The sequence below is a fragment of the Salpingoeca rosetta genome (genome assembly GCF_000188695.1).
Source record: "Salpingoeca rosetta unplaced genomic scaffold supercont1.9, whole genome shotgun sequence".
Lineage (NCBI taxonomy): Eukaryota > Choanoflagellata > Craspedida > Salpingoecidae > Salpingoeca > Salpingoeca rosetta.
Genome location: NW_004754925.1, coordinates 1,411,598 through 1,421,597, shown reverse-complemented (window position 1 = coordinate 1,421,597; position 10,000 = coordinate 1,411,598). Strand labels below are relative to the sequence as shown.

Here is a 10,000-nt window from a genome sequence, read left to right as displayed (position 1 = left end):
ACCTGTTGCAAGGCTTTCCAGGGAATGTGACGGCAGTTTCTGAGATTGAGGCACTCCCACCTATCAGCCAACGAGACGGGAGCAGCGTTGTTTGGACGCCGAAGCGTGAGTTTGAAAGGCAAAACAAATGCCTGAGCACACACATACACATGCCAAACACAAAACATTACACAATACACACAGAACACCACCCAAGCCACCACGCATGTACCACCACACACGCACACGTGCACATAACACCGGACAACACACGCATGCACGCACACAACAGGTGATGGTGTGATGAGTACCGTGCATAGGCCCAGCGGCGACAGACGCGCGCGGCCTTTGCGAGGGATGGCGTGTCCAGGGACGAAAAGATCATCTCAACCATGCACTCGTCCTGGTGTTGTTCAGTTCCGTGATAAAATTACAAGGAGGGCGAGCGAGTGAGGAAAAAGATGAGCAGTGGCACAAGCAGCCTCCTCGGGCAGGTGTGCGACGACTTTTAAAGGCACCAAGATGAACCAAGACAAGAGCATACATTTACACAGGCACACACACACACACGCCTCACGTTGAGGACGATGGTGCGAGCGTCGCTGAGGTCGAAGTCAAGGTCTGTTTCTTCGCCATGGGTGTGCTCGGCCTTGGAGCGGAGTTGGGACAGGGCCATTGACACGTCATCCCCGTGATACCTGCCCTGCCCATCTGCAACACCGGCGCCACTGCTGACGCTGCTGGTTCTGCTGCTGCTGCTGCTGCTGCTGCTGCTGCCCGATGAGTGCGAGCGTCGGCGAAGGCTGGGACGCTTGGACCAGGCAGAGGAGATGGCGCGACGCATGCGCCTGCTCGCGGCGCCGCCCCTGCCAATGAGGGTGGCACTCGTCTCGTTTGCACCAAGCATTCCTGTACGTGTTTGCGCGTGTGAGAAGGTAAAGTGTGAGAAGCGGGCAACAGAATATGCGGGCAATCAAGTGTGTGTGTGTGTGTGTGTGTGTGTGTGTGTGTGTGTGTGTGTGTGTGTGTGTGTGTGTGTGTGTGTGTGTGTGTGTGTGTGTGTATGGGTGATGGGGATGAAGAAAGAAGGAGGGACGTCGAGCAGGTTTGTGTGCCTGAGTGTGCATGTGCTCGTGCAGATACAGACACAGGATGCAAGACGGCGCGCGCGCACGTCATGTAATGACAAACAGAATCAGACCCCTACCACACACTTTCATCACCACACACACAACACAGCAACAAACGCCAACACAGCAAAGCAGTGCACAAGAGAAAAGCAGTGACGGGGAATACAGCATGTACTTACGGACTGCTGTGGGCACGGGGTGGGAACAAATGAGCGACATGCTGCGACGGCAAGAGCACCCGCTGGTTGTTTGCTTGCTTGCTTGCTTTCACTCTTGCTGCTGCTTGGTTGGTTTCGTCTTGAATTGGGTGCGCGAACGAAAGGTTGATTGGTGCTGCTGCTGCTGATGATGATGAAGACGGTGGTGGCGGCGGACGGATGCAGGCTGGGTGGGCTGGAATTCGGGTTGGAGTTGCTATAACCGTCGTGACGTGACGTTCCAGGGATGCTGAGGCGCGCGCTGTGTTGTTTGCCTCACACTCACATCACAAACAACGGCAACAAACAGCAACAACCAGCCGCCACTGGCCTTTGAAGGTGTTTGGGTTTGGGTGTGGGTTTGGGTGGGATTGTTGTGCGCGAGCGACAGCAAGAGGAAGAAGAGCGCAAACGCCCGTTGTGCTCGTGCGTAAGAGCGGGTGTGCGGGTGCGCGGGTGTGAAAGTGCGTACTGAGGAATGAAACCGAAACGGCCAACTCAGAGCAGCCAAGGTGGGTGCGCCAACGTTGATGCGGAGGTGCGGCGTGTGTAAGACAATGTTATTACACTTAACTGTGCTGTGTACAGCGGTTCTCTCATGATGTGATGTCTTCAACACCACGCCTTGCCCCAGCACAACCGCCATCCAGCCCACCATGGATAGGGATGGGTCTTGTTCACGTCGCACGTGCGGCAACCCAGCCAGCCATCGCTGCAGCAACGCGCCTCACCCACCCACAAACCGACCGCATTCATCCAAACCGCGCACGGCCAAACAAACACAAACAAAAAGGCAAGAGCAAAACCGTTACGTGTTGACGTCTCCGCTGCCTCGTTCATGATTCGTTGGTCAGGTGATGCCTTTATATGTCGTGTCGTACCATTGCCGTACTGACTTCAGTCTCCTCGCCTCAAATTTTGCTGACATCAGCTGTTGTGGGCGTCTGGGGATTCTGCGTCGCGAAGTGTGTTGCGAAGCACTTCATGAAGAGTCCGTTTGGTTGGCGAGAGGAAGTGATGACAGCGCATGCACGCTGCACACTTGGATGGCGTGCGGCTCTGTTGACTCTGGTGATCTTTCTGTTCTCATCGCGTGTGCCAAGTCCTGGCTGGGTGTTCTTCACTCCATCGTTGCTCGCCCGCCTTCTTGTTGCGTCCCTCTATTCGTCTGATCCGTAAGAAGTCCTCGCATCATGTAGCATCTCGGCCTTTTGATCTGTGGTTGTTGTCTCCCTGGTTGCGTCCATCTTGCCGCTCAGCCGCACACTGCGCGATTCACCACCATCTTCGTTTGCATTTTCCATCACCCGATATGCAATAACAGCATCCAAACAGCCCCCACCGCATACAAACCCCCCCCCCCCTCACATCGCTTCTTCTGATATCACGCCTTCTTCCGTGCACATTCACACACCTCCTCACGTAACAACAACCCCTGCTGGGTATTGACACGTACCATGAGTGCAGTCGCCAAGGCAGCAACAAACACGAGCGCGCCCGAGAGCAAGATCAGCAGCACAGGAAGCACAGCGCCAGGCCAGGACCAGCCCCACCGTCAGAAGCACACCAAACCCCGCCAAACACAGCGCACACAAGTACAGAGTCAGCCGACCGCCACTGCCTCCACACAGCACTCGCAGTTGCCTCAGCAGCAGCGGCTGCGGCTTCACCAGGCCCACCCTTCAACAACAACAACAACAACAACAACAGCAGCAGCAGCAGCAGCAGCAACAACAGCAGCAGCTAACGACTTGTTCGATCCAACAGCTCTCAACCAGCTCATCCAGGAATATCAGCAGGAACAGCTGCAGCACTTTCTACTCCCGCACACGTTTCCACCCTACTTGCAACCACCCCCAACGTTCGGTATGAGCAACGGCCCACCACCAGTCATGCCCACAACAGCCGGCGTCATGGGCTCAGCCGAGACGAAGGCTGGCCCTGATCAACCGCGCGACAAGGCCAGTCCCGCCGTCACCACGGGTGTTGTTTCCACCATTCCTGGCACTGCGGGTGTTGTGAGCAGACGCAAACCCAAGAATGGCTCAGGCATGGACATGGCCATACCATCGACACACCCAGGCCTATCTGCTGTCACGCTTGCGCCTGGCCTTCCCCTCGGCATGCCTGCCATGGCTGCGACATCGGCAACCATGCCACCTCTGCCACACTTCACAGCCGCTTCATCCGACCCATCCGTGTCCATGATGATGGACCCACGCGCCCAGTTCAACCCAGCATACGCCGCCTCCCTTTACAACCCAATGCTCAGGCAACAGGCTGCCATGCTCCAACAACAGCAGCAGCAACTGCAGCAGATTCAACATCTGCAACAGCAGCAGCAACTCCAACAACAACAACAACAACAACAACAACAACAACAACAACAACAGCCAATGTCGCAACCACTTTCCAAGTCGCAGCCCGTGCAGCAGAAGATGTCCGCCGCACGTATCTCCCAGAAACAGCAACAGAAACAGCAGCGACTCCAACAACAGTCTGTGGCAGCAACCACGCCAAAACCAACGACCGTCTCCAAGCCTGCCCCAGCGACCAAGATGCCCAACCTGCAACCTCAACAGCAGGCTTCAAAGCGCGCCAAACTCGAGCCAGGTGTGTCTCTGCAACATTCTTGACAAGGGGTGATCACAGGGAGCCGGTGCTCGACGGTAGTAGTGATGTGGCCGCACTGGCGAGATGCCTGTCTGTCTGTCTGCAGGGGTTTGTGCACCATGTGTCGTGTGCCATCGACGCACAAATTCACTTGCGACAAACAAAACGCACGCACGCACGCACGCACGCACCTTTACACACATGCACATGTGTTTCCACGTGCATCGATGTATGTGATCGTATCCTCACTCACCCCTCCTCGTGCTGTCTTTGTTGCAGGCGCACCTTCTCGCGCGTCATCGGCCGAGCACCCCGCCCTGTCTGGCAAGCCGTCCGCTGCTGCACCAGAGGGTGTTACTCGCCTCTCGCCACGGTTAGTCAGAGCGTGCGATGTTTTGCTCGGTCCTTGGCAAAGCTAAGGTCTACGCGGCCTGCAGGCGGTGTCACGATGCTGTGTTGTTAGGAGAGGTGCGGGTGTGACGCCACGTCGTAATGCAAGTCATCGTTAACCTGGATGTGCTTCAAGTGTAAACAATGCTTCTGAACGCCTGCTCACGTGCACCCACCAATTTTTGTCGCGCAATTTAACACCGCAGGGACAAGCAGGAGATCATCGCGATGGCTTCCGCATCTGCGGCGCTCAACGCGTCCAATTACGCCACTAGTGTGTGCCAGAAGCTGTTGACAGAGATGTCGTCTCGCCTTGCTCGAGCAGCCGCCACGAGCAGTGGAGACAGCAACGATGCCAGCACCCAGGCACTTGGTCTCGCCGGCCAAATCATTCGCGTACGTCATTGGTGGTGTTGTTCTTGTTGTTCTTGTTGTATCAGGTGATGCATGCTCACACAGGGCTTGCCATCTGCCAACTACGAATCACACCAAATCTGCCACCTCTGTGACTCACACCATCTCTCATGTGCATTGACTGGTGCAGTTGAACGTGGGCGGCACGGTGTTTGCCACCACACAGTCCACCCTCAACCGTGTTCCCGGCAGTCTTCTCTCCCTCATCGCCATTCCCAATGCACCTGTAAGTTCATCAAGTCTGTCGTGCGTGACACACAACCGTGCGTTCTCATGTTACTCCCTTTCCTGTCCACAGCTCAACGCCGAGAAACACACATTTGGCAGTAGTATCTGCTTGCCCCCACTCCAACACACGACCACGCTCACACTTTCACTCACACACACACACACACACACACACACACACACACACACACACACACACGCACACACACACATGTGACACTTTCCCTTCTCGCCCCCCCCCCCAACACCCCTTTTGGCTCCTTGCCTGCCTCCTTGTGAAGGTTGCGCGCGATCCGGAGGGAAACCCCTTCCTCGACCGAAACCCGCGGTGGTTCCAGCTCATTCTGGACGCTCTTCGCGAGCCAAACTACCCACCCAACCTCCCACTCGGCAACCCGCACTTCCAGCGCGAACTCGAGTACTACGGTCTCCTCCACGTGTTTGTGGCGCCAGAACAGTATTGCATCACGCCGCTTGCTCTCGCCGGGCCCACCCACCCGCTCAAACCGCAACGCGAGCACAAGCAGCTCACCCACGGCAACGGCGACAGCAATACCAACAGCAACAGCGATGCCGACGGTGCCACGCGTGCACTGGAGGCGGGCCCAAGCTCTGCTGCGTCAACCGACGATGACGTGCAGGAAATCACTTCAACGGCACTGGCCAAGGTGGGCGCACCGTCCACTCACAGCGGCAGCAACTCGCTCGTGCGGGCATCACCAAGCATCGCCCCTTCAACACGCACGACAGCAGTGGGCGGCTTGACCGGCAGCGACGCGTCCCTGGAGAAGCTGGTTGTGGTTGGTGGCTTTGACGACACAGCACCCTATAAGTACCTGCGCACGGCCGAGGCGTACAACCCCGACACAGACGAGTGGGAGCCGCTCAGCGACATGTTCTGGGACCGCTCGCACTCTGGCGTGCTCACACACGGCCACAACCTGTATGTGCTTGGCGGCCGCAACGAGCGCCCCGATGGCGTGGTTGGCAACTTCAACGCGTCGCGGCAGACGTGGCAGGAGGCTGTCGACATGCTGCTGCCCGTGTCCGTGTTTGCGGCCGGGTTTGCCGTCGTGCGCGGGAAGATGTTGCTGATTGGCGGCTGTTACGAGGCTGGCAGCGACGGGAAGGCGGAGCGCGTGTCGAACCGCGTGTTCGAGTACCCTCTCGACCCTGCCCGCCACTTCTCGTCCAACATCAAGGCGCAGTGGACGCAGGCGTCGGCCAACCTGTCCACCGCCCGCGGCCGCCACCAGTGCGCCGTGCTGCGCGGAAAGGTGTATGCGATTGGGGGCGTCGACGCGTTTGGGCAGGTGCTCAGCAGCGTGGAGCGGTACGATGCAGCCACGGACAAGTGGGTGGAGGTTGCACCCCTGCCGCTGCCGCGCCGCGACTTTGGGTGTACGGTTGCTGATGGCTGCATCTTTGTGATTGGTGGCGCCGACACGAGGGTCGGCCAGCGGTCCGGGCCCGTGTGTCTCAACACGGTGTTCTGCTACACGCCGGCGACCAACACGTGGGAAGAGCTGCCCTCCATGCAGCACTCGCGCCAGGGCCTCACGTGCTCGCTGCTTGGTGGAAAGATTTATGCCATTGGCGGCAGCCAGACGGATGAGTCACACAAGGGGCACACCGCCAACAGGCTCAAGGTTGTGGAGCGTTTTGACATCAACACGCAGACGTGGGAGCCTGTGGCAGACATGACGGCCCGCCGCGCCTACCCAGGCTCCGGTGTTGTTCAGTCCATGGGCGCATGATGCCGGTGATGATGATGATGATGATGATGATGATGATGATGATGATGATGATGATGATGATGATGATAAAAGTGGTTTTTGTCTGTGGTGGTGCTGTCGATGATGTTGGTGGTGATGATTCAGCCGTGATTTATCTCTCTGACGTGACACGTGCAAAGGAACACAATTCTACAACTGGTTTACGCCCTGATTGCCAGGCTGTATTTGCTCCCCTCTCCCCTTGTGCATCACCAAGTTATTCTCGCATTCTGACGTGGTGCTTGCAGCCACCGAGTGGGTATGTGCCCCTTTTCATATTCATGTTTCTCTCCTCCTCCTTCCCCCATTGCGTGTTCAGTTGAGCCATTCAGTCTTGTGGCTTGTTTATGTGTGTGCCGTGCAACAGCTGAACTGTTTGCGGAGAGACTGCGTTTGTAACACCATCACGATTACATTCCACATATAACGAGCAACTTGCGGCCAGAACGTGTTGAAACCTTCCTTGTGGTGAGGGTTGTGACAATCGAAGCCCAGTGCAGGCCAAGCAAGCACGGACATGTGATGTGATGCACACGCTGCTGTGCGTTTCGTGCACACAACAGTACAGGGTGAACACAGCCGCACTCAAGTCAAATGGGAACGAGCGGTGGATGTGCATGTGGGGACGCTCAAAAGTTGGATGTGGCGACTGCAGCAAACACAGTGCGGCAGCTTGGTCCCTCGCACCCGTGCAGCATGGCTGTCTCAAACAACAGGCCGAGGTGCGTGGCATTGTTGTTGGGGAGCAGCGACAGACATGAGTACGCAAACGCACCCGCATACACCGTACGTTGTTTGTCCCAATGAATGCCGTCTAATGTGGGAAATACATGTGTGGGTGTGGGTGTGGGTGTGAAGGTAGGAACAGAATCTCAACAACCAAGCACGCGCGACGCAGTACAACCTCCACCACAATGTGTCACCAAGCTGAAAAAGCTGTCAAGGGATTGACAACGCGAGAGTTGTGTGTGACAGCAGTACTGTCAGTTAACCTGATGATTGGCGAAGAACGCCATTCACACGCTCGGATGTGGACGCTGGGTTGACAAAGTACACCTGGTAGTTGTGGCGAAATGGAACGAGAAGAGGAGGGTGGGAGTTAACGCGACAACGATCGATGCTGACAGCGTGACCGCGTGTCGTGACCCCCACATGGCATATGCAATCACAAAGGACTTGCGAGCACAAACATGTGCACACGCAACAAAACACATGAGCACTGCACACATGAAAAAACACATGAGCACACACCTTGTTGTCGTTGCCGGTGAGGATGGTCGCCTGACAAACGGGCGAGATGAGCTGCGGCGCAAATGACACCGGGCCAAATGTCGTGCCGCCATCATCACTGACAAGACATCAATGCGTTTGTGTGTGTGTGAGTGTGTGTGTGTGTAAGCGTGTGTGTGTGTGTGTGTGTGTGTGTGTCAGGTTGGCGACAAAGCAGGACAGACCACCGCAGTAAACGGACAAACAGCAAACGCAACGGACAGCAATAATCAGCAGCACCGTGTGCACCTGATGGCAACGCCGCGACAGGAGCACTTGTTGATGTGGTTGTTGCGCATATTCGCAAGCACACGCCCATCAGGCAACTCCACAAGCTGCGCCTTCTCGGCAAACACCACAAGAAAGAAGAAGAAGAGAAAGAAACAAGTAGTGCACGGTGAATCATCGCAACGTGGAACGGTCCGAAAACACCTAAAACACGGCCTGCCATCCCCCCCCCCACACACACACACACACACACACACACACACACACACCTCGTCCATGTGGGTAAAGTTGGTCTGCGCGAGGGAATACATGTGCCCGCCGTCATCACTGAACCAGACGGAATCAAACTGATATGCGCCATGGTGGCCGATGAACAGCAACCGACCTGCGTGGCCAGACACATTGCTCCTAACCAGCACATAAAGGTGTGTGGGTGTATAAGTAAATGCGTGTTCGTGGATTGTGAGCATGTATGCATGTACGTGTGTGTGTGCATGTGTGTGTGCATGTGCGTGTCTGTTGTGAAGAGAATGCACTTCACGTAAGCGTGCTCATCAGTGCAGCGAGGACAGTGAAAAGCGCTGCATGGCACTGACAATAAGTATATGGCTGTAACTGACTTGAGCTGGAGACCAACGCCTGGGCCGACATCGGACGGCGCTGCGCCGCCGAGGAACGCATCAAGATGCACTATCGTCGTGACGGTAGGTGACAATCGGTTTTGATTGGATAATTGGTGACCGTTGGTGACAGTTGGTGGTGATTGGTGATGTTTGTGATTTGGCCATTTGTGATAGGCACGCAGTGTGGCACATGGGTAGGAGATTGGTTGATGCTGTGGAGTGTGAGTACATGTTCATGTGTGTGGTGGACGTACGTGGTGTGGACCAGGTGTTGCCGTTGTCAAACGACACGACTTGCAGATTGGATGCCGGCTGCAACTGAATGTAGTTGAGAACCGTCTGGTTGTGAACAGTGTCAAACACGGCTGTTGGCTGTGCGGCGTTGCGAAGAATCACCTGACAGGACAGAGACAGAGACAGAGACAGAGACAGAGACAGAGACAGAGACAGAGACAGAGAGAGGGGAGTCGGGATGTGCGGATGAGATGCAAGGGTGTCTGTGTCGGTGTTTGTGTCTATCGTGTGCGGAGCTTTCAGTGTGGCTGCATATGTCTGTATCTCCGTGTGTGAATTCGTGCATGCAATCAAGGACGCAAAGGCGATTTGAGGGCGTATGCATGACTAGACCACCGCGGTTACCTTCAGCGGGGACCAGGTGTGTCCGCTGTCTCTTGATCGCTTCATACAGATGTCACGGTTCGAGTTCTCGGCGTGCACCCCTGTTGGCTCGCAGCCATCACCAGTCCAATTACGGCACTGACGCAGTTGGTGGTGATGGTGGTGGTGGTGCGTGTGAGGTGATGGTGGTGATGGTGATGGTGGTGCGTGTGAGGTGATGGTGGTGATGGTGATGGTGGTGCGTGTGAGGTGATGGTGGTGATGGTGATGGTGGTGCGTGTGAGGTGATGGTGGTGATGGTGATGGTGGTGCGTGTGAGGTGATGGAGGTGATGGTGATGGGGGGGCGTGTGGGGGGATGCGGGCTGTTGATGTTGTTCTTGCGTGTTTCCTGATCGTGTTAACGGGGCTGGGGGTGTGTTGCAGTCCTCGCCCCCCACACCATTCGCCCCCTCCGTTCACCTGAAGTTTGTGACGGCGCCCTCTTCACTTCGCTTCCGTTCCCGCTTCATCTTTATTTATGCTTCTGTTAGCTTT

At 56.2% G+C, this 10,000-nt stretch overlaps 3 protein-coding genes across 3 annotated transcripts in view; 1 reads left to right on the top strand and 2 right to left on the bottom strand.

Annotated features, from left to right (window-relative positions):
- The window catches only part of PTSG_04206 (uncharacterized protein), a 6,560-nt gene extending 4,450 nt beyond the window's left edge, over window positions 1–2,110 (bottom strand). The window contains exons 1-4 of the mRNA XM_004995045.1: window positions 1,289–2,110; window positions 557–888; window positions 291–382; window positions 1–60 (exon numbers count right to left, since the gene is read on the bottom strand). The exon at window positions 1–60 is cut by the window's left edge and continues 5 nt beyond it. Of these exons, the coding sequence (XP_004995102.1) occupies window positions 1–60; window positions 291–382; window positions 557–888; window positions 1,289–1,328 (524 nt within the window). The 5' untranslated portion in view covers window positions 1,329–2,110. The remainder of the gene's footprint in view (window positions 61–290; window positions 383–556; window positions 889–1,288) is intronic.
- An 880-nt stretch (window positions 2,111–2,990) lies between these two features.
- PTSG_04205 (Klhl20 protein) lies at window positions 2,991–7,296 on the top strand. Its single transcript, XM_004995044.1, has 5 exons — window positions 2,991–3,919; window positions 4,199–4,292; window positions 4,516–4,705; window positions 4,854–4,949; window positions 5,233–7,296. Exons 1-5 carry the CDS (start codon window positions 3,175–3,177, stop codon window positions 6,706–6,708), a joined length of 2,601 nt encoding a protein of 866 aa, XP_004995101.1. The 5' UTR covers window positions 2,991–3,174; the 3' UTR covers window positions 6,709–7,296.
- Window positions 7,060–10,000, bottom strand: part of PTSG_04204 (uncharacterized protein) — a 5,678-nt gene continuing 2,737 nt past the window's right edge. The window contains exons 5-12 of the mRNA XM_004995043.1: window positions 9,486–9,602; window positions 9,101–9,242; window positions 8,844–8,913; window positions 8,493–8,631; window positions 8,245–8,336; window positions 7,978–8,074; window positions 7,719–7,782; window positions 7,060–7,540 (exon numbers count right to left, since the gene is read on the bottom strand). Coding sequence (XP_004995100.1) covers window positions 7,356–7,540; window positions 7,719–7,782; window positions 7,978–8,074; window positions 8,245–8,336; window positions 8,493–8,631; window positions 8,844–8,913; window positions 9,101–9,242; window positions 9,486–9,602 — 906 coding nt within the window. The 3' untranslated portion in view covers window positions 7,060–7,355. The remainder of the gene's footprint in view (window positions 7,541–7,718; window positions 7,783–7,977; window positions 8,075–8,244; window positions 8,337–8,492; window positions 8,632–8,843; window positions 8,914–9,100; window positions 9,243–9,485; window positions 9,603–10,000) is intronic.

Coding starts and splice junctions, on each gene's coding strand:
- PTSG_04205 (XM_004995044.1), top strand. CDS start 3,175: ATGAGCAACGGCCCACCACCAGTCATGCCCACAACAGCCGGCGTCATG. Junction 3,920..4,198: donor GCGCGCCAAACTCGAGCCAG/GTGTGTCTCTGC, acceptor TCTTTGTTGCAG/GCGCACCTTCTCGCGCGTCA. Junction 4,293..4,515: donor GTTACTCGCCTCTCGCCACG/GTTAGTCAGAGC, acceptor TTAACACCGCAG/GGACAAGCAGGAGATCATCG.